The sequence below is a fragment of the Vulpes vulpes genome, chromosome 11 (assembly GCF_048418805.1).
Source record: "Vulpes vulpes isolate BD-2025 chromosome 11, VulVul3, whole genome shotgun sequence".
NCBI lineage: Eukaryota > Metazoa > Chordata > Mammalia > Carnivora > Canidae > Vulpes > Vulpes vulpes.
Window position 1 is genome coordinate 12263708 of NC_132790.1, and position 25067 is coordinate 12288774.

At 36.3% G+C, this 25067-nt stretch overlaps 1 protein-coding gene across 1 annotated transcript in view; it reads right to left on the bottom strand.

Moving 5' to 3' along the window:
• The window catches only part of PDE3B (phosphodiesterase 3B), a 167575-nt gene that overhangs the window by 58252 nt on the left and 84256 nt on the right, over positions 1-25067 (bottom strand). Inside the window, exons 2-3 of the mRNA XM_026008139.2 lie at positions 12771-12821; positions 338-586 (exon numbers count right to left, since the gene is read on the bottom strand). Coding sequence (XP_025863924.2) covers positions 338-586; positions 12771-12821 — 300 coding nt within the window. The remainder of the gene's footprint in view (positions 1-337; positions 587-12770; positions 12822-25067) is intronic.

The following is a 25067-nucleotide window of genomic DNA, read 5'->3' on the forward strand; positions in this document are numbered from 1 at the left end:
AATGACATGACTGGACTACTACTTTGTTATACAAGCCTAGAATTCAATTTGTGTGTTGTTTTCTACTTCTTAAAAACAGTAACAATGATAAAGAGTTGTAACTGATGAAGTGATAACTGCTGATTATAGCAAAGTTATTTAGAATTAAAGCTGAATACTCAATTAGAATTATTTGAGATTTATAACCACCTCTTGAAGTCCGAAACAGCTCAATATACAGTATAAAAAAGCTGATCCTTGAAAAAGAAAGTATATTTTATCTAAGCTATAAAGGAGCACTTTTAATTTGAAAATATTAAACATGGTAAGTAGGACTGGCTAATTACTGTATCTTGACCTTGTGAAGTTTTCGATCTCCTTTCTCAGTTGGGTCCTCTATTTCTGAGCAGGGGTAAAATCCAGGAAATGGCGTGAGAGGATTAATCTTTGGCCTACAGGAACCTGAGAAAGCACCCATCAAGCTACTGATGCTCCGCAGGGAAGAAATGACTTGTGGGGGAAGGGTTGGATCAATCAGAAGATCTGACACCATATTTCGAGCCTCATTTAGCACTGAAAGATCAACTCCACTTCCACCTCCAGAATTCTAGAAAAGAAAAGAAAAAGTAATATTACAGATTTGCGATTTAAACACTCTAACATTTCAGAAATACTCTATTTTAAATCGATAGAAATATACATTACACATCCACAGCAGTTCTTTCACTTACTTTACACACTTAAGAGGCAGTCGATCACAGTGATAAGGCTCCATTGCAATGACATTGGGGCTTGAAATCGACACTTTAATCCTAACTGTATGATTTTGAGCAAATTATTTAACATCTGAACCTTTTAGTTTCTTTACCATAAAATGGAGATTATAACATCTACCTCATTAAGGGCTTACGTGAGGCTTTAGTCTGAGAATACAGGTAAAACACATAAGGCAATATATAGTGCATATATTTAAAGTGCAATAAATAATAGTATATCTGTCGATATTATGGAAAATAAGATAAAAATACAGGAAAACGGGGTCAGAGTTCAAAGGACACAGTGATTAATTTTGAACTCATGGTCACCAATAGTATCATGGAAGGAGTAACATCACACTTCACCTTAAAGAATGGATAGAAATGATATTTTTAAAATTTAGAATGAATATTTTATTGACATATACACGTGGTCTGATTTTTACTTTTTGAAAATACATATAGGGATCCCTGGGTGGCACAGCGGTTTGGCGCCTGCCTTTGGCCCAGGGCACGATCCTGGAGACCCGGGATCGAATCCCATGTCGGGCTCCCGGTGCATGGAGCCTGCTTCTCCCTCTGCCTATGTCTCTGCCTCTCTCTCTCTCTCTCTCTGTGTGACTATCACAAAAAAATAAAAAAATAAAAATAAATGAAAATACATATATATGATGTTCAACTTGATTACCCATAGAAATGAGAACATGCATAATCAGAATAGTGAATTAAATGTTACCTGTGGTGCTTTTATTGTACCCTGAACTTATATTTGAATGTGTCTGAAATTCATAATTACTGAATGCATGTAATGAGTTTACTATAAAACTGTTTAGTAAGTATCCTCAACACATTTTGGGACTAAGAAATGTTATGAAAGTTAGAACAATAATTAGCTAAATAATGTCTTTGCTCTTTGGAGAATTTTTTTCCCTGGTGAAGTAATATTTTGTCTTAGTTTTTATGTGAAAATATTCTCCTATTGCTAGGGTATAGCCCAGTTATTTCTAATCTTTATGAATAAATACTCCCCTATATATGTCACTATAGATAATTAAGGATATTTCTGACAAATAGCTTCCCATAAAATTGAATTTCTGAACCACAGTAAATGAACAGGTTAAAATTTGATCATTACTATAAAACTGCCCTCCCATATGTTGGTTAAATCTATATGTCCACAAATTGTATTATAATAGCATTTATTTTCCCACACCTAAGTGAGAAATCTATTGATATTTGAGTTGACATTCCCATACAATCATGTGTCATTTCTCAAATGTTTAATTATGACATGGCTTGCAGATTTATTGGTTTTGGGTTCTTTTTTTTTCATATTTGGGATTCACTCAGCTTCTCAAATTTGTAAGATTACGTCTTTTGCAAAATTCGGGGAAGTTTTCAGCCATTATTTTTTTCAAATAATCTTTTAAACTCACTCTCTCTCCTTCTCAGATACTGATATGAATTTTGGATCTTTTGTTATTGTCCCTAAGACTCTGTTCATTTTGTTTCCACCTATTTTCTCCCTGTTGTTCAAATTGGGTAAATTCTATTGCTTTAGCCTGAAGCTCAGATTCCAACCTCTGTCATCTCCACTCTCCTACTGAGCCCATTCAGCAAGTTTTAATTTCCATTATTGCATTTTTCAGTTCCATAGTTTTCATTTCTTTCTTTTTTATAACTTCTATAGATCTACCTCAGAGATGTTGCAGGTTTGGTTCCAGACTACTGCAATAGAGTAAATAGCACAATAAAGTGAGTCAAAAGAAATTTTCTGGTTTCCTAGTGCATGTAACAGTTATGTTTACAATATACCGTAGTCTATTACATGTGCAATGGCATTATGTCTAAAAAAACAGTGTACATACCTTAATCTAAAAATACTTTATCTGGCCACCTGGGTGGCTCAGTTGGTTAAGGATCTGACTTTGATTTCAGCTCAGGTCAGGATTTCAGGGTTGTGAGATTGAGCCCTGTGCCAGGCTCTGCTGGGTGTGGAGCCTGCTTAGAATTCTCTTTCTCCCTCTGCCCCTCCCCTTCATACTCTTTTCCCACTCTTAAAAAAAAAAAAAAAAAGATACTTTATTGCTAAAAAATGCTAACTATCACCTAAGTTTTTGGTGAGTTGTCCTCTTTTTGCTAGTGGAGGGTCCTGACTTTGACACTGATGGCTGCTGACTGATCAAAACAAAATGGTGGTTGCTAAAGGCTGGGGTCGCTCTGGCAATTTCTTAAAATAAATGGAAGTCTGCTGCATTCAGTGACTCTTCCTTTCACAAACATTTCTCTGTAGTACCTGATGCTGTTTGATAGCATTTTACCTACAGTAGAACTTCTTTCAAACTTGGGAGTCAATCCTCTCAAAACCTGCTATTGCTTTATCAAGCTTATGTAATATTCTAAATGCTTTGTTGTCATCTCAGCAATCTTCACAGCAGCTTCACCAGGAGTAGATTCTATCTCATGAAACCACTTTCTTTGTTCATTCATAAGAAGCAACTCCTCATACGTATGTTCAAGTTTTATCATGAGATCGCAGCAATTCAGACTCTACTCCTGATTTTATTTCTCTTGCTATATCTACCACATGTGTAGTTACTTTCTCCACTGAATACCTGAACCCCTCAAAATCATCCATGAGGGTTGGAATGAACTTCTTCCAAATTCCTATTAATGTTGGTATTTTGATCTTTTCCCACGAATCACAAATGTTTTTAATGGCATCTAGAATGGTGACTCCTTTTCAGAAGGTTTCAATTTTCTTTGCCCAGATCCAACAGAGGAATCACTATCTATGGTAGGCATCCTAGTTTAACATAATTCTTAAGGACCCTGTGATTTTCAGAATAGTAAATGAGTACTGGCTTCAACATCAAGTCACTAGGCCCTGATGTCTCCTCTCTGGCCATGGGAGGGTCTAGGTGCCATCTTCCAATAGAAGGCTGTTTCACCTGCACTGAAAATCTGTTGTTTAGTGTAGCCAACTTCATTAATTAGCTTAGATCTTCTGGATAATTTGCTGAAGCTTCTACATCAGCACTGACTTGAACTTTGATATTATGGAGATGGCTTCCTTCCTTTCCTTCCTTAAACCTCATGAACCAACCTCTGCTACATTCAGACTTGGCTTCTCCAGTTTCTTCATTTCTCTCTCTCTCTCTCTCTCTTTAAAGATTCATTCATTCATTCATTCATTCATTCATGAGAGACACACAGAAAGAGCAGAGACATAGGCAGAGGGAGAAACAGGCTCCCCTTGGAGAGCCAGATTTGAGACTCATTCCTGGGACCCAGGATCATGCCCTGAGCTGAAGGCAGACACTCAATCACTGGACACCCAAGTGTCCCTTCACTTCTCTCATCTTTCCTAGAATTGAAGAGAGTTAGGGTCTTGCTCTGGATTAGGCTTTGGCTGCAAGGAATGTTGTAGCTGGTTTGATTATCTAGACACTAAAGTTTTCTCTGTATCATCAATAAAGTTTCACTTTCTTATGATTCACATGTTCACTGAAGTTCACTTTTACATTTCCTTCAAGAACTTTTTCTTTGCATTCACAACTTGAATGTCTGGGCAATAGGCCTAGCTTTTGACCTATCTCAGCTTTTGACATGCCTTCCGCTCTGAGCTTAATCATTTCTAGCTTTTGATTTAAAGTGAGAGACGTGCGACTTTCACTTGAACACTAAGAGGGCCTTGCAGGGTTATTAACTGACCAAATTTCAATATTGTTGCATCTCAGGAAATAAGGAGGTCCAAGGAGAAGGGAGAGAGATGGGGAAACAGCGGGTCAGTGGGGCAGTTATAACATATACAACATTTATTAAGTTCACTATCTTATATGAGCATGACTCATTGTCACCCCAGAACAATTACAATATAACATCAATCTGATCATAGATCACTTTAACAAATATAATAATGAAAAAATTTGAAATATTTTAACAATTATCAAAATGTTGGAGAAACACAAAGTGAGCAAATGCTGTTGTTAAAGTGACAAAGCAAAAATAGATTTATTTGCTTGATGCAGGATTGCTCAAACCTTCAACTTATAAAAAAAAATCACAGTATCACTGAGGGGGGCACTTGACGGGATGAGCACTGGGTGTTATGCTATATGTTTGCAAATCGAACTTCAATAAGAAAATATACAAAAATAAATAAATAAAATAGAATAAAGCTGCTAAAAAAATTTTAGTTCATTACTTTACAATGTCAACTCTAAAATTCTGAAGGATGGAAGAATCATATATAATGTAGTAACCATTAAAAACTTACATTAATATTTTCAAAAAAAACCCCACAGTATCTGTGAGGTGCAATAAAAGGGGATGTATCTGTATTTTTGTTATTGTTGAGATTTTCTATTTTATTTGTAATTGCTTGTTAGAACAGTTTTATGATGGCTGCTTTAAAATTTGTCGGGGGTGCCTGGGTGGCTCAGCTGGTTAGATGCCCAACTCTTGATTTGGGGGTTTAATCAGGTCATGATCTCAGGGTCATAAGATTGGGCCCCATGTCAGGCTCCCTGCCCAGTGGGGAGTCTGCTTGTTCATCTCCTTCTGCTCCTTGCCCTGCTTGTGCTCTCCAAAATAAAAAAAAGAAAATCTTAAAAAAAAAAAATGTCAGATAATTCGAAATCTGATTCATCTTGGTATTAAGCATTGTCTTTTCCCATTCAAGTTATGACTTTCCTTGTTCTTAGTATGTAAAATTATTTTTTTATTTTATCATCAACATTTTGGGTATTATTCTACAAGACTCTAAGGTCCTATTTAAATCTTTTTTTTTTAATTTTTTTAATTTTTATTTATTTATGATAGTCACAGAGAGAGAGAGAGAGGCAGAGACACAGGCAGAGGGAGAAGCAGGCTCCATGCACCGGGAGCCCGACGTGGGATTTGATCCCGGGTCTCCAGGATCGCGCCCTGGGCCAAAGGCAGGCGCCAAACCGCTGCGCCACCCAGGGATCCCCTATTTAAATCTTTTGTATTAGGAGGTAGTTTCTGTTAGGTAGTCCTGGTCTACTTTTTCAGGGCTGCGGTTCTTTTTTTCTTTTAAGATTTTATTTATTTATTTGAGAGAGAGAGAAAACAGAAGGAGAGTAATGGGGAGAAGCAGATTTGCCACTGAGTAGAGAGCCCAATGATGTGGAGTTTGATCCCAGGACCCTGAGATCATGATCAAAGCTAAAGGCAGATGCTTAATCAACTGAGCCACCAGGCACCCCTCGGGAATGTGGTTCTAATGATATTTTAGTTTCCAGAGCATTCACCGTGGTATTTCAGCCTGCTTGATGGTTTTCTGATGCCACTAGGGTTCCCACTGGTCCTTGTTATACCTCTGTGGGTGAGGAGATGGGAGGAATTTCCTCAGATTGAATCTCTAGGTGGGGGAAGAGAGTCTTCAGGCTACAGGGAGAAAGCAACTTCTGGATTAGACAAGACACGTGTTATGGCAATAGCCCCTCTGCCACAACATGTAATAAAATTACTATGATTAATATTATGGAAAATGATGAAATGAAAATATAGATAAAGTGGCATTGGAGTTCAAAGAAGATACATAAACTTTAATCTGAATGGTTGGCAGAAACTTTATGGAAGGAGTAGCATTTGAGCTAGTAATTTGGTAGGATTTTATTTATAAAGATTATAATAAAGCTAAAAATGTATTTGGGGCGTTTATTCTTCAAGAACGAATACAAATAAAGGTACAAAAGTAGTAAAATAGCCAAATACAAGGAACATGAAATTATTAAAATACAGGCTTCATTTTTTTCTTTTTTTGTTTTTTGTTTTTTTGGGCTTTTTTTTTTTTTTTGGCTTCATTTTTTTCTAAAAGAACATTGGAAAATAAGATGGAAAGGTGAGTTGGGACCACATTTTTGAGAACATGAGACCCCAGCTAATGGATATGAACAAGGGAAAATCATGGATTCTGAGCAAGTTAAGGAAGAAGAATCAAGCAAGGAAAGAGAAGAGGAAGTAATGGAGGCCACTGAAATGTTAGAGAGGATGGAAAGGTAAATATGTTAAGAACGGACAGAGATGGGAAAAGAGCATTCTAGGCAGAGAGACTCACAAGTGTGAAGACCCAGACACCCAGCCTGCCTAGCTTGTCAGAGGAATAAAAGGGGACGGGAGTCACTAGAGCAGAGTAAATGGAGGAGAAGTTAGTAGAACACAAGGTCAGAGAAGTAAAAGGGAGTAAAGTGAGGGACTATATTGTGTAAGGTCATTTGGTAAGGATTTTTAACCTTTATTATTCTGGGTGAGAAGAGCAAGAGTGACAAATTTTTAAAGCTGAACTTAAATTCCTATTTCCCACTGGCTTACATGTGGCAAATCTTGGTTTTTGCCCAGAGAGCTAGGGTTGATTAAAGAAGAGGATGAGGGAGAGGTAGGTGGCTTTCATCTGCAAATGCTAAAATATTTACTATTTGGCCCTTTACAGAAAAACTCTGCTAAGTCCTGTCTTGTACTATAATTTCAGAGACCCTTAGAATTCATTATTGAAATTAATATAATATTAACTTACATTTTTATAGTGCTACCTACTAGACATTCATCATCATCATCATCATCATCATCAGCCCTCTGAAGGAATTGGTATCATTCCCGATCCATAGATGACAAAATAGATTCAGAGTGCCTTAAGAGGCTAGCCTTATTTTTCAGCAAGGAGCCTGTCTCAAAGCAACTCTTCCGCCTAGAATAACTGGTCTAGAAAAGCTGAAATAAAAATAACACCCATTTCAAGGCATCAGAGCACAGTCAAGCAGCCAGGCCTTGAAAGAACAAGAAGTCAGAGTTTAAAAATTAAAATGAACCCACCATACTGTGCTACTTTTTCTCGAGGAGTCTGCTGTGGATTCATAACTGGCCAGGGCAGAGAGAGCAAGAAGCACAGTAGTTAAGAGGCTAGGAAATAGAGTGGAGCTTTCTGTAGTCACAGGAGGCTCGAAGACCAAAACTGGAGTACAGGGTTATCAGGACAGGCAGGGCTTTAAAGCCCAAGCAAGATCTCAGAGAGGAGAAAAAGAAGGTAGGTTGAATTCAGAGCTGCTTTCCCTCAAAGGCATTTGCCAATTTGCAAACAGTGGCGGAGAGATGGAGAAACCCAAGCAAAAATTCTCAAACAGATTTCTATTTTGAAAGTTAAATAGAGCTTTCAGCAGTCTAGAGGGAACAACATCAAAAGGACTTCCTAGAAAACACCACTAACCAAAAATTATTATGAGACAGACAACTTAATAGGCCTAAAACTACTGAAGAAACTGAATACATAATTTAAAATTTGCTCATAAAAAAAGCTCCAGACTGAGATGGCTTCACCATAGCATTCTTTCAAACATTAGGGAAAGAATACCAGTCTCACCAAACTTTTCTAGGTAATAGGGTGAGTATCTCACTTTGTTTTATGAGATTGTAACCTTTATATCCAACATATACCAAGAACATTATAAAAAACAGGAATTATAGGCCAATTCTCTCTCATAAACATAGATTTGAAATTCCAAAACAAAATATTAATAAAATCCAGGGACATATATAGGTATTATATATACACATATATTTTTAAATATCTTAATCAAATTTGCTTTTCTCTGGGAATATGGGGATTGATGTGAGAAACAAAGACAGAAGGAAAATTATTAAATTTTTCTTACTTCCTACAGCCCACTGACAAGTCCTTTAAAAAAGGCAGAGTGACATTCCTGTAGGAACTCAGCTGCCTGGATGTTAATACTTTGCTAAAGGGCAAAAGGCAATCTTAGCCCGAGCTCCAGGATCTTGTAAGTCTACTTTAACATATAAAAATTCCTTTAGGAACTTCCTTTATCTCTAAACTCCCCCAAATACTTGTTGGCAATCATCCCCCAAGCATATGACCCACCAATATACATCTGAAGGGTCTCATGACTAAGGTTTTATTAGATGATAATAAATGACAGTTTCCCAACAACAGCTAGCCCCCTCAAGCTCCTGGAATCCTTGCTTCCAAAATTCCTCAGAGTCTTACACTACCTCTAACCCCCTCCCAACCTGAAAGTATATAATGGGCCTCTCCTCATGACCCGAGTATAGCTCCTTCTGCCCACAGGTCCTGTCCCTATGCTTTAATAAAACCATCTTTTTGCACCAAAGACGTCTCAATTCTTTTTTGGCTGTCGGCTTTGAACTCTAATGTCTTTTCCTACATCAGGGATGGTTTAACAGAGACACAGAATTAAACAATACAATTCACCACATTAATAAATGGAAAAAAATCCAGGAATCATCTCCATAGAGGCAGAAAAAGCATCTGATAAAAATTGTACACCCATCCATGACTAAAAAGAGAAAAAAAAAATGTCTTTAGTAAACCGGGATTAGAATGGAACTTCCTTAATTTTTTTTGAACTTCCGTAATCTGATAAAGGATATCTCTAATAAATAAATAAAATCTTTAAACAAAACAAGTCAAAGATCTGACCAAAGAATATCTGAGCAACCAATTAACATATGAAAAGATCCTCAACCTGATGAGTTACCAGTGAAATCCCAAGTATTAAAAGCACAACGATACACTCTTCCACAGCTACCAGAATGATTTAAAAATAGACCCTATCAAGGGTTCTCAAGGATGTGGAGCAACTGGAACTCTCAAAGGCTGATGGTTGGGTAAAAATTGATACTTCTTGGAAAATTGAGTGCTATCTACTGAAACTCAGCATATGCACGCATACCCTGTGACCCAGCAACCCCCTCCAACAAACACCCAACAAAAGACCTCAAGAATGCCAGCAGCATTACTTACAATAGTCATGAAGGGGTTCAGGACAGGCCATCCCAGAATGTGCCACTTTGGCACGTGTATTACTTTGAGCTGAAAGCACTTGAAGTCCTGTGGTCTTAAGGGAAACTTTTGCCCCTCCTTTAAGTACACAGAAGACTCTAAATTGGGGGCTTTTCCCAGAAGAACGGTTTTTAGCAGAGATAAATTTTTTAAAGGATGTTAAGTAATCTCTACGCCCAACATGGGGCTCAAACCTGTAAGATCAAGAGTTGCATGCTCTACTGACTGGGCCAGCCAGGCACCCAGCAAAGAGGAATTTTATGTGAGTGAACCAACTACATGGTAGGGCAAACACTTAATTACCAAATATTTGCTCTTTCTACCACCCTGTGAATTACATTCCTTTCCTCTGAAGTCCTGGACCCCTGTTGTCCACTTTATCCTCAGCTGAGATATCTTAGATATCTTATCAGATAAGATATCATAGATATCTTATTTTGCCTATCTTTAGAATTTCCAAGTCTATGTAGGTTACCTATACAGATACCTATTAAATTTCATTTTCTCTGTTAATCTGTTTTATGTCAGTTGATTCTTAGTCCAGCTACAGGACCTTTGAGGGGATAGGAATTCTTGCTTCCTGACACACAAAAAGCTGAAAAGAAAAAAATGTCCATCTATTATTGAGTAAATGAAAACATTGAGAGTATATTCATTCAATGAAATACTAAATGCAATGAAAATGAATGAATTACTATGGGCAATAACAATAATATTAACCTTATAAAGAAAATTTTGAAAGAAAGAATCAAAATAGAAAATATGTATCATTAATTCCATTTATATAAAATCCACAGACAGGAAAAACTAAGTTGTAGTGACAGAAATCAGGACTGAAATAATGCTTGGGAGAAGTTGATGACCAGGAGGGGAGCATAAGAGAGGCTTTGGGGGAGCTGAATTCTTCTGAAAGATGGTCACATGAATATAATCACTTTGAGAAAATTCATCAAGTTGTACACTTACAATTTGTGCATTTTTATGTATGAGTGTACATTAAAATTTTTGTAAAGGGATCATTAGAAAGAAAAGAGGAGGGGCATCTGAGTGATGCAGTCCGTTGAGCTTCCCACTCTTGGTTTGGCTCATGTTGTGATCTTGGGGTTGTAGGGTCAAGCCCAGGGGTAGACTCTGCTAAGCGAGAAGTCTCTCTTTGAGTTTCTCTTTCCATCTTCCTCTGCCCTTCCCTGCCCCCAGGCTGGCAGGCACAAGCTCTAGCTCTTTCTCCCTCCCTCTCTCTCTCAAATAAATACATAAATCTTAAAAGAAAAGAGGTGGTGAGGGAAGAGAGAAAGGAAAAAGGGAGAAAGGTGCCTGATATCACATATCAGTGTGCCTGACTACAAGCCTATGCTCTTCACCATTACTGCTTATGTATCTTTAGATTTTACTGGTAATTTAAATACTCTTTTAATTGGAAACTGAGGATCTTGGTGAGTATGACTGATAAGGAAGCCCTTGTGTGGGTCAAAGAATCAGCCTTTTTTAGGTCAGAAGTGGCTTTCTTGCTTTCACCTGATTGCAATAGGTATGCTTTTTGTTCACCAAAACCCAGAGAATATTTTGTTCTTCTGGGCTGTTGTGGCTCTTCCATTCAAACCTTAAAAATAAAACCCATTCAGGGATGCCTGGGTGGCTCAGTGGTTGAGTGTCTGCGTTTACTCAGGCCATGATCCTGGGGTCCGGGCATCAAGTCCCACATTGGGCTCCCCAGAGGGAGCCTGCTTCCCCCTCTGCCTATATCTCTGCCTGTGTCTCTCATCAATAAATAAATAAATTTTAAAAATAAATAAATAGATCCCATCAAAGGAATGAGAAATTCAAAGGAATTTCTCAAAAATGGTGATAGAAACAACTAAATAAATCTAATAAACAGAGGTAATGTTTCTTTGAATACAAAGGACAGAGATTTAATATTAATGTTTATCTATCAGTATAAAAACCACCAGGTTTTAAAACAGCATATTATAACATAATTAAATTTATTTTATATATTTATTAATATTTGTTATTCTGTATGTTTATATATAATTTACATTTATAATTATAATATATAATTATAATAACATATTTTTTGTAGAATCGAATACACACACATTTCAATACAATAGGCAAATGGGAAAATATCTGTAAAGATATATATCATAAGTTAACATAATTAACATAGTTATTGCTTGATATTTAGGAATGGGTTTTCTTTTTTCTCCTATACTTCTATTTTCAGTTCTTTTGATATGAATATATATTACTTAAGTCATCAAAAAAGTTTAAAAGTGCATATTATATGATTTAATTTATATATATATAAAGTTCATAAATAAGCCAAACTAATTGTTAGAAAGTCAGGACAGACATTATCCATGGGGATACAGTCAATAACCAGAATGGTACATAAGTGAGGCTTCTGGAATGCTAGTAAAGTTCTATTTCTTGATACAGGTTCTAGTTACATGGGACATTTAGTTTGTGAAAATTTATCAAGCTGTGCACTTTTCTGTATGTATAATTTAATTAAAAATTTACCCAAAACTTAAAAAAAAAAAAAAAAAAGCCAAAAACTGTAAGTAGAGTGTTTTGGCTTCCCTAATAAAATATTCTGCCAATTGTTTTGCTTTTTCTCATATATGGCTTTTAATCTACTTTTTTCCCTGTCTGAATGAGTTGCCCACAATCAGAAAAAAAAAATCTCAACCTTAATATAGAATTGTTAGTTTATTCTGAGCTCCAATTATATTAATATTTTTAAAATAACTTATACAAGTATGATTTATCATTTACCTTTTCCCCTTCATGATTAAAAATGTCTTTTTAAAAAAATTATCTAAATGAAAGTTGTTTATTTTAAATTAGTTCAGTTAAAAAAATCTCATAGCATAGAAATCTTACGAATGTAACTTTTTAAAAATGTCTAAAGTTTCAGGGTGCCTGGGTGGCTCAGGTCACAATCCCAGGGTCCTTGGGCTCCCTGCTCATCAGGGAGCCTGCTTCTCCCTCTCCTTCTGTCCCTCCCCCACCCCCCCTCGTGCTCTCTCAAATAAATAAATAAATAAATAAATAAATAAATAAATAAATTTAAAAAAAATAGATGTCAGAAGTTTCATTACAGTATATCAGAAACTAACATTATGTGTCATCTATACTTCAATTAAAAAGTTTCATTACAGATATTATTAGTAATATTTACTTATATTTACCTGATAATGAGGTTTATACCATTGCTTTAAGTCCCAATCCCAAAGAATCATCTGGGGAAAAAGAAAAAGACAAAGAAACACTTCGTTACAAACCAGAAACAAACAAACAAATATATGTAAAGACAAAATGGAACATCTTCGATTTTACCTAGCTTACAGTTTGGGAGAATAATTGGGAAAGTGAGAATAAAAATTATCTCTAGACAGAATATTCCATAAATTATGCACTCTGTGATTGAGAAATCAAAAAAATAGAATAAGGTCACTCTAATAAGCTGTATTAACCTTCAAAATACCCATTACCACAATAAGGAAAATACAAATCAGAATAACACCCAGTTACCAAAAATACAAGAAAAATTACAAATCATCAGACACTCTCCCTCCCCTCATCATCTTCAAAGGATCATCACTCAACATTCTAAAGCAGTGTCAATGGGTGGTGCTATTTCCTTACTAATAAGGCACTTCTGTCAAAAGCAGTTTAAAAAGCCTGTCCTTTGGGTTAGATTAAGTATAAAGTAATGGATTTTAAAAAGCAACATTCAACCCTTTTGATACGCAGATAATTAGGATGGTTTTCCTATTTGTCTTCTTTATAGGCTACCAGTGATAACTTCTTAGTCCCAGACTAGTATTTTCCTCTCTGTTTTCTTCCCAGAAAGCTTCCTGGCTGATTCCCCTTCTCATAGTCACCATGCTCTAGAAGAAAACATTAGCTTTAATTTAGCAAGCTATAACTACTACCTATAATTAATCCTAAATTTCTCTTAAGTTTACTTAATCGGTCTCCATTTGCCAAAATAAATTGATTATAATGGCAATTTTCTATATAGCTTTGAACCTTAGTCTCAAATTTAAATCTAGTTAATTTGTAATATAACCACCTGATTTCTAGATGCTGAATATTTTTTTTCAAGTAAATTCTACCCCCAACAGGGGCTCCAACTCACAACCCCAAAATTAGGAGTCACATGCTCTACTGACTAAGGCAGCCAGGCACACCCATATGGTGAACTCTGTGCTGTTTTTCATCCTTTGTCATCTGTCTCCTGGATGCAAAAGATCTTAAAGTGTTATCCACTCTATCTATCACCGGCCTAATATTTTATCAGGAGTTGGCATATTGGTTTTTTTTTTTTCTGTAGAGGGACAGATAGTAAATATTTTAGGCTTTGCAAGCCACCTAAGGTCATTGTGACATAATCTTATTTTGTTTGTTTTACAATGCTTTAAAATGCAAAAACATTCTTAGCTGGAGAGCCATACAAAAACAGGATGCTGGCTGAATTTGGTCAGTAGGCTATATAGCTCGTTGACCCCTATTTTAGGTAATATACCCAACCCTAATCACTAAAAAAATTATCAGTTGTCATTATCACCATATCCTTCTCAACATCCTTGCAGAGGGTCATCTCTTGCTGGTGAAAAGAAATCTATTTCTTCCCAAAGAAAATCCAGACATACAATACTATAAGCACATCTAAAACTTCAGTACCAAAAAAAAAAAAAAAAAAAAAAAACCAAACAAAAAGCAACAACAAAAAAACTTCAGTACCCACAGAAGAGCTGTTGTATGTAATTATATGCAAAGTACTTCATGAATATTAGTAGACTCATTAAATTTATGCAGTATTTTATATCCCTAAGTGTAATCCTGACATAATTATTTCAGGTTGTGATTTGACCAGAACACATTCTAGATTCTAGACACATTAGTTAATGAGGTTTAAGATGTTAATTACTCTCTCAGAACACTCACATTAAGAGTAATGTAACTTGGGGTGTCTGGGTGGCTCAGTGGGTTAAAAGCAGCCAACTCTTGATTTGGCTCTGGTCATGATGGTAAGGCTCTGGGATTGAGCACCGCGAACAGACTCCACACTCAACCTGGGCCTGCTTGTCCCTCTCCCTCTGCTTCTCCCTGTCCCATTCTGTCTCCTTCTCTAAAATAAATAAATAAATAAATATTTTTTAAAAAGAGTAACTTGACCTAAATCCCCTTGTTTCTTTTATACTTAGCATTGCTATGCTCCACTTTGTCCATGCTATTCTTACACACTTGGTATTTTTTTTAAAGCGTTTATTTATTTGAGAGAGACAGAGAAAGAGCTCATGCTTACCAGCAAGCACATGCACGTGCACACAGACACAAGCAGGAGGAGGGGCAGAGGAAGAGGGAGAAGAAGCAGACTCAGTGCTGAGCAGGGAGCCCAACAAGGCCTATCCCAGGACCCCGGGATCATGACCTGAGCCAAAGGCAGACGCTCCACCACTGAGCCACCCAGGCATCCCCACAATTGGTATTTTAGACTCAACTGCAATACTTTACTTCTGTCCTTAATTTAGCCTGTCAAATTTTTCTTTTGAGATTGAGGATGTCAACTCTCCACCATTATCTCATCATCTGCAAATCTGAATTTTTCTTAAGTACACTAATAGAAGCACAGAATAGACAGGTGTGAAGTCAGAGCCACACAATGTGTCACCAAAAATTACCTAGGAGATAGGCATCAATTCACTAATTTGCATTCTAAATCTACAAACTTTCCTAACTGTAATGTCCTCCAAAACATACTTCTACGTTTCTCCTACAAAGTTTGCCAAAATCAAACAGTGACAAATGCCGATTCCTTACTTTCCCAATTCATGAATCTAAGTAGAAGCTGATCTTTTGCTAAATCAAGCACATTTTCATTAGGACAGTTTCTTAACATTGAGTCTTCCTCGTTCCCCACTTCATTCACCTACATGACAATTAAATAAATATATCTTTTTAAATGCCGGTACTCTAATGCCAGGACCATATCTATATTCATATCAGGCATCCTTAATGGTAGCCCTATCACTCCCCAGCAGGTAAAAATTGGTTCTTAGGAGACACACACACACACACACACACACACCCCCAAAAAATCTTAAAAATAATAAAATGGTTGTAGCCCTCCAAATGCCACATAACATAAATAGACAGACTGTCAATCTACAGTATTGAAATTTCACTGAAGGGGAGGGACGATTAGAGAAAAAAAAAAGTCTAAAACAGCTCCTTAGGGGAGTGATAATGAAATTAAGGCTGAGAAAAAAAATGCTATAAAGGAGTCTGGTTTCTTGCTTATCAAAGCAACATAAGCTTATATTCTGAGGGAAACTGTGTCGAGGATGCCGACTCAGAAGCTGCTGCTGTAACAGGAGAGCTAATGTACACCCTATTCTAATGGCCCCTGGAGGTCTGTGTCTGAGATCCCCTGCATGTTAGGGGCTGAGAAGAGACACAGTGAAAGTCACAAACTGCTAGAAGACTGTCTTCTGTTTAATCTGAACAACTAGCATATTAGTGATTTTGAGAAAACAAAATTTTTGCATAAGTAGTAGAAGACGTATGATCCAGGAACTCTGCAGCTAGGTATATCTAAAAGCAGTGCTATTCGAAGTGTGCTCCAAGTAAGATAAAGAAATTAAGAGTACATGTTTAGAAACAGGTTGCTGAAATATTTCTAGTGTATTTTATAAAAGCATCAATTCACAACCAACAAATTAGGAGAAAAACCTTTCCAAAACTTGAATTTGCTATATAGTCTAACTAAGTGCACATAACTGCACTGTTCGGGGTAGCAAGAAAACTAGATATAACCCAAATGTCTATCCAAAACAAAATGGAGAAATTTGAGTATATTCATATTATGGAATACAATGGTGAAAATAAATGAAGTACAGCTACATACTATATAAATAAATCCCAGAAACATAAGATTGAATGAGAAAAGTCACAGGATACCTACAGCAGAATTTCATACATGTAAAATATACTGAAATATACTATTTAGGAATATAAACATATGGGAAACAATAAAGAAATTCAGGATGGGGATTGTTTCCAAGGGAAAAGAGAAAGAAAATGGATCTGGGAGTGGCATACAGGGAACTTCAAAGTTATTGGTAATGTTCAAAATTAATGGTAATGGAAAGTATAGATGGCATTTGTTATCCTTTGTCTATACTTTATGCATATTTTACAAGTATTTATTAAGCTTTAATTAAGAATTTAGAAAGGTAAAGAAGACAGTGACTGGTGAAAACTCTTAAGAAATTGTGCTGTAAATGTCAAGAATGAAATGGGACAATAGTTGGGAAAGAATGTGGGGCTAATACTTTATTTTATTGTTAACATGGTTAACAAAAGCTCTAGGTTCTAGAGCTTGTCTATACCTGATAAGAATGATCCAGGACAGTAGGAGAACTAATAATACAAGACAGATTGAGAGAGATATTCAAAGTAACAAAATCGGGATCCCTGGGTGGCGCAGCGGTTTGGCGCCTGCCTTTGGCCCAGGGCGTGATCCTGGAGACCCGGGATCGAATCCCACATCAGGCTCCCGGTGCATGGAGCCTGCTTCTCCCTCTGCCTGTGTCTCTGCCTCTCTCTCTCTCTCTCTCTCTCTCTCTGTGACTATCATAAATAAATTTAAAAAATTAAAAAATTAAAAAAAAAACAAAGTAACAAAATCCTTAAGGAAAATATTGTTCAATGTCTCTATAATATTAGATAAAATTTAAACTAGGAAACAGTAATGGAGGATTAGCCATTATTTATCAGATTATGATCTGCGAATCACTAGGCATTCATCAGTGCCCTGGAATATTTAGAGGGAAAAGGAATCTATGTAGTTTATATATATTCCAAAATTGTGAGACACAAGATTAATTCAGAAATCTCATCATCTTCATCTTAATAACAATTATATTCTTAAAAGCTAGGTAGGTAGGAAAAAAAAAACATTAGGTAGGTGCCCTAAGGCCTGTGTTATTCTTTACGAGTCATCTTAACTAAAATATTTTCATGTCGTTGGGATATTACTGTTCACATCTATTTAATTTGCATTCTTTTCATTGTGTTGCACTATATCTCCAATCAAAAAAAGAAATGGCTCAAAGCTGATTTCCTAAAGCTTGAAGTGTTGATAAAAATAGAAACATAAATAACTCAGAGTAAATGTCAGGCCTAGATTAAGAACAAGACTTTAATGCAAAGAAATATAAATCTAATGCAAATACCACACAAAGCCACAGAAATGAAAATATTAGTAGGACATACGGCAGTGACTATCTAAAAGCTAATTTTTTTTAGACTTGTAAGTCATTTACCCTGTTTTCTTCTGCATATTTTCCACTCTGAAACTTTACTGAATAATGAGGATAGGAAGCCATGAAAACTTTTAAGACATATTCAAATGAAACATAAAAATCTTTTTGGTAAACCAACAGAATTTTTCTAGAACAAAGCACACAATGCTTTCTTATATGAATCTGAAGATTTTTGTTTTTAAAACAGAAGAGACAAAAACTATAGAGGCACCTTCCAGATTCTGTGCTCCTCACTCCAAATGCATATAAAAAAAAGATAAACTATTGCCTAGAGCTTTGTAAATCCAGCCACACAGATGATAAGCATTATGCTGGAAGAGAGAACAGATCAAATAATCTCTAACAAATACTTACCATATGACACCTTGGGACATCACAGAATTGAAAAGGCATGTGATGTAGAAGAGTAATTACTGCCATATTTGCATACAGCAGATATTTCACTTTACTGCTGGATAAATGCATTCATGTATTAAGCCTGAATCAACTCTTGTTATGTACAATACTTAGGAGGAAGAGTGGTAGACAGGTTTTTATGTGTCTATCACTGAAAACCCATACTACAAAAAGCTATTTTCTCCCCTATTTAATGATTATTTCAGAACTCTGACAGAAACTGAGAAGCCAATGTTAGAATAAGTTCTAAGAGAATCAGTTTTCAGTGCAGCAAGGATAAGTCTTGCTAAACAATGAGAAGATCTCCTAACTGCAAGTTTATACGCTACTCTATTCACAGAAAACAGCTGGTAGTTTGAAACACATATACTGGTCATAATTCAGCATTAAAGAAATAGCATAAATATAACTGCACTCAATTTTTGGCCACAGAATATACATCTTTTCACTGTACTGTGGAAAATGGAGCAAATGCAAAACTCTTAAAAAACAAATATATAATATAAAAATAAATAGCAAATTCAATAGAAGCATTTTCTTCAATAAAATGCACAGAACTTCTATTTCTCAAGCTTTTAAAGATTTATTTGGAGTTTGTGTGTGTGTGGGGGGGAGGGACAGAAAGGGAATCCCCAGCAGAATTCTTACTGAGTGTGGAGGGTGATGCAGGGCTAGATCCCATGATCCTAAGATCATGACCCCAGTCAAAATCAAGAGTCCGGTGCTTAACCAACCAAGCCGTCAGGCACCCCTATCTCTTTAAGCTTTTAAAGTAGATAATGTCCATTAACTTAGCAACTGACACAGCTCTGAAAATAATCTTTGGTGAGAAATCTCTTTATAATTTCAGGGTCCATGTTGAATTTGAGTATTCAGAACCAGCAGCCAAAAACACTTGCTGGCTTCCATCACCCAATTATGATTTTGCTTGGATTTTTCTAATTAAAGAGAAATAGAGAAAAGAAAGAATTTGGTTGGATACAGAATGAACCTATGAATGGATACAGAATGAAACACACACCCTAGTTACTTACCAGTGAGCTACAATAGAGATACCCTTAATACTGCAAACAATGTCCATGGATATAAAAATATAGTAATTTTTTTTTAGTTTTTAAAAATTATAATGAATCATTTTTATACATTTATCTAAAATTGGCAGGTGCCTACCACACATACTGAATATATAGTGTATGATACATGGATATTAAAAGTTTAAGAAAAGGTGGCGGAAACATTCATTCCTCCCATGTAATAATATATAGCTGTTTTAAAATCTTACTTGCAAGTAAACAGTGTATGTGATATATATATATATATATATATTTCCCAAGTCTGCAAATTTTAGGCATCTAAACTTTAGTACCAATACCAAAGTAGATTCTGTAAATAATTTAAATATAAAAATAAATAATTTAAATTAGCTAAATCTTGAATCACGGTAAAAAAAGAGTCTGTAGTTGGTATGGTATGTTTTCAGAATATGGTTCTACTATATTAAAAGACATTATTTATTGAAAGTATGAAATTTTAATTGCTGGTTTAGGAGCTACCAATATTTATGTTTCCTTCTAAGCTCAAATGTAGTGTAAAAGTTATTATATATCTTCACACCCTGTGATTATCTGTTCAAAACTAATTTTACAAACAGCATTCTAAGTAACGTATGAGGTATATGCTACGAGAAGAATTTTTTTTAGTTGATTTGATAAAGTGAACCCAAGACTACATCTTCATATAAATTCAACTTTGTGGTTAAAAAGTTAAATCCTGATAAAAGTTTCTGTTTGAATATGTTTATAAGTCCAACATGCTTTACAGAGCTCTACAAAACCACCAATACCACAGTGAAGCATCAGCAGTGCAACCAGGAGATGTTATCAGGTTCAATTACGTCAATGAGGTTTTATTTCATTGTTCCCTATGTAGCTGAAAAGAAAAACATGTATGTGCCTTCAAGTTAAACTTACAGAACTGTTGTACTTATGTGAAATTTTAAAAATATTTATCATGGTATAGCTGTGACTTAACTGTTAATAATACCCTTTATTCTCATATTTCTTAATGACATTTTACTTGGGCTTTGTGTATAAATCTATGCTAATGAAACAGATTGAATTTCAGTATTTCCAACTTTTTCTATTTCTGTGCCTTCCAACCTAGGCCCAATAAAGAAACCATTAAACTCTGTGATTGTATTTATTGAACATAAGCCAGGAACATAAATGGACAGTCGAAGCATTAAGCTAAAACTGGACTTTCTAATTGTCTACAGTGCAAAGATTGCAACCTGCACCCCTATATGACAAAGCAGGGCCGCAGACAGAAGAGCTGAGAAGCAGGAAAAAAAAGTGTGTGTGTGTGTGTGTGTGTGTGTGTGTGTGTGTATAGGGAAGGTGGTAGGAAGACTAACATTACTTGGATATTGCCCCTACTAATCAAACAATATGATCATGGTAACTTAGACCATATGCTATGTACCAGCACTATGTTAGACACTTAATACATACTGTCTCCTTTAATCTTTGCTAGAATTCTCGGTGGTAAGCTTCTCCTCCCATTTTATAGATGACACAACAGAGGCTAAGTAAGGTGAAGAATCTGCCCAAAGTCACATGCCAAGTAAATGGCAGAGACAGAAACTAAATTTGGCTCTCACTCCAAAGCTTTAAGGATTCTTAACCATGAAGCCACTATCATTTTATTATCATTTACTAAATACAATCAGGTGCCAGCGGTGTGACAGGTATTTGGCAGCCATGTAAAATCACAACTTTGCAAGTCACCCCATTTTCTACAGGGAGAAGCTGAGGCTCGGTGACTGTACTAATAATTCTGTATTGGCCTCCCTGTTTCCTTCTTTGCCCTGCCCTCCATCCTCGGGAGGTTGGTGCCTCTTTCTGCATCACCTCAGCTCCCATGCAGCTGGTTTCTGTTTAGGTTGGGACCCACCAACAGGAAACGAGAATCTGAGAGGAAAGAGAAACCAAGGTCATTTCTTTCTGCTGCCTACGTACGCACCATTGTCCCTGGTAATAGCTGTGTGTGTCCCCCACCAACCCCGTGACTCCAACACTTACCAGACGGCCTTCCCTTCACAGCTGAAGCTGTGACTCTGAAAACACAAATTCCACCTCTATTTTCCCACAGCCCCAGGTGAAGTAGCAGCTTTTCATGCTAGCTAGTCTCTAACCACCTCTTGTCCATTCTCTTAGCCCTGCTCATTTTCTCAAAGTAGATTGTTCCCGAAAATCTTTTTATTTGAACCACCTTGAAATGAATTCTATTTCTGCACCCCTAAATAGTACAGGGATGTTGTAACCAAGTAAATTAATAAATAGCTAGTAAATCACAGAGCTGAACTCAAGAATCTGAACTCAAATTTTATCTCCCTCCAATTTTATTCCCCTCCTACTATGCTAAAAGGATAAGTATTCATGCTTTTTTATGAGAGCTTTCATTCCCCAAATGAAAAGTATCTACCAAGACTTTTTTTTTTTAATCCAATCACTCTCTAAAATCTGACCCCATTTTTTCTGCATTTCATGCAGTTACTATAGACGGACTTTCTGAGTCAATTCCATAAACATACTAGATCCGTCTGCCTACTTGAAGATATTCAAAGCTACTCTCTCCCTCTCTCCTACAACATCGTTTTCTCTCTCTACAAAATCAGTCCCATTAGATTATAAACATGCTGCAATTTCTCACGTCTCACCTTCACATATCTTCCTGGGATCACACTTATACCCGGCCACTGTCCCATTTCTCTGCTCCCTTTTATTTTTTATTTTTTTTATTTTTTATTTTTTTCCTCTCTGCTCCCTTTTAGAGCAAAACTCCTCAAAGGAGTGATGTATGCCTGTTGTTTCCAAATCCACTCCTATAATTCTCTCTTAAGAGGACACTAATCACTGGTTTATTTACTGGTCCCTGAACATGCCGGGCAAGTCCCAATAAACTTCATTCCCCTTATCTTTTTCTTGGAAAATTCAAAAGGAAATAAATTACATAATACTGTATTATAAGGTATGATTTTCTGAAGCTGGACTGATAATTCAGATTTTAAGTAGGAGCCGAAATACAAGTTTTGTTTTGTTTTCTGTCAAGAATACAAAATCTGAGATAAAGATATTTAAAGGGACAGGAATAAACATTAGGTTGAGTGAGCAAAATACAAAAGTACGGAAGTCATACACTGAAATACACAGAGCTTTAACCTGTGAAAGTACCAATTTCTGAAATCTCTGTCCTACTGATAAACTAGTAAACACTCAAAATTTTTGTTTTAAGACTATTTTGTTTTTACCGTTTGATGTTCTGAAATATAGTAAAACACCTTTTTTGAAACCTTACAATTTTTCATTATTATTTAAAAGTTACCAAACAGTTCCACATACCATGGCCTAATTAGCGTGCTAAGGAAATTCAAGCACAGAGAGCCATTTCCTAAGAAGAAAATGTAATATCTTCTATCTTACCAGTGTTCTTAAATCTCTTATTCTCTCTAGAAATTTTCAAAGTTTTATCTACCTGTTCCTCTTCCAGATCTCCTATGTCTTTCTCGATATCTATCTTGGTGCATGCCTCAACTGCTTTCTCTAACCTATGACTGAACAAAATTTTATCTCCATCCCTGACACAGACTCTACATTCTCACTAAAGGACATATTGTTCTGGGGGTAATATGTCGAAACTAACTGTAAAAAATTGGAATTGTAAACCTTTAAAGAATATAATTTCAGAACGCCTGGGTGGCTCAGCGGTTGGGCATCTGCCTTCGGCTCAGGGTGTGATCCCAGAGTTCTGGGATCGAGTCCCACATCAGGCTCCCTGCAAGGAGCCTGTTTCTCCCTCTGCCTATTTCTCTGCTTCTCTCTCTCAGTCTGTGTCTCTCATGAATAAATAAATAAATCTTAAAAAAGAAAAAAAAAAAGAGGGCAGCCTGGGGGGCTCAGCGGTTTAGCGCCACTTTGGGCCCAGGGCCTGATCCTGGAGACCCGGGATTGAGTCCCAAGTCGGGTTCTCTGCATGGAGCCTCCTTCTCCCTCTGCCTGTCTCTGCCTCTCTGTGTGTCTGTCATGAATGAATAAATTAAAAAAATCTTTAAAAAAATAATTTATATTTTCCCCCTACCATGAATAAAATATCTTCCTTTTACGTTGCAATATGATTTTTAGTAAAATTTAAGCTAGTAAGAGGATCAAATTAATAATAGCAAATATTTTTTAAAACCTTATTAAAACACTTGAAGAATTCAGTATTGCATGAGGAATATCCTAATAAATATTCTAGAATTCTAAGTGTGGTTGATAAACAAGACCAAAAGAGAAAAAGAAAATGGCTCCTCACTTTCGAAAACAAAAATTTGCTACAAACTTGATTCTGGGTCTGGAAAGAAAACCAGGAGATCATGAGGTCCTTCCAGGTCGATGTGGGATCAACCTGAGATAGTGGTCTTACAACCAAACCTAAAGACACCCTCATCTCTACATACAGTAACAGGTAGACCAATGCCCAAGCCCAGGCTCAGACACTATACTCCACTGCTTCCATCTACATATGGCTCAAACAGAGGATTCCGGGTTGCTTTTTTCCTCACAATCAGCTCTATACAGCTCACACAACTAAAAGATCCACAAATCACAGACATTCGAGTAAAAGAAAGGAGCTTGCTGGTCCTACAGACAAGCACAACCTCTGACTAACAAAGCAAATACAACACGTATTTCGCCTCTGATTGCCCTTTAAAATTTATCTGGGGACAGATAAATTATAGTTTAAACTTAAGAATGGTGAGCCAACCAAGACACAAGCAGTACTGGTGAAATAGTAGACAGAGAGAGAGAGGAAAAATTTAAAAATAACATGCAAAATCTCTGCTGGAAGTCCCTTTGTTTCAGAATCTGCTCTCTGGCTCTTTTGTATCTGGGTCTCATCTAATGTGTTTACAGAGACACATAATCTTTATATTCCCAAATAATACAATGGAAAGTGCAATGTGGGTATTTTACCATGGGCAGAGATTACATACTTCATCACCAATTTGTGATCTCTGCCTCAAGAGAAATACTGAAGGGGACTGAAATAAATACTCTTCAAGGAAAAAGCTAGAAATTCCCTTCAAGGGCTCAACTCTAGGCTTTGATATCCTCTCTGCAGTCTACCCATACTACGCTGTCTTTGACCATTAGAATGATCAATGCCAGCTATGGGCCCAGGACAATTCTGGCTGTCGAAGTTTCCCATTTTCAAACATGGGTTTTGTCCAATCCATCTTTGGACAGAGAGTGGGAAGCCCTGTAGGTAGTATCTAAATACTGTTTGAGTCATGCATTTGAAAGAGAACAAACGGTCCGTCTCAATCTTTTAGTGTTGTCAAATTTCTGTCTCATTGCAGCTGAAACAAAGTAAAGCCTACTTAAAAAAGGGGAGGCACCATATGCAAACCATATGGTCTGGCAAACCATATGCAACAAAAGCAAATGGAAACATGTATGTCCACTATGTTAGGCATTCTGTTGGGAGCTTAACGTACATTATTACATTCAACCTTCATATTCAACCTGTGAGATCAGGGTTTTGTTTTGTTTTTTTAATGTATAATGAAACTTAGATTAAATAATTTGCTGAATGACTCATTTTAAAAATTCCTCTTTCTTCTTCCTTATACCAATCTAATTCAATCTAGATATTTCTGATTTTCTGTCATCACCATATTTTTACATTTTTATTACATCAAGCCTGGATCACTTA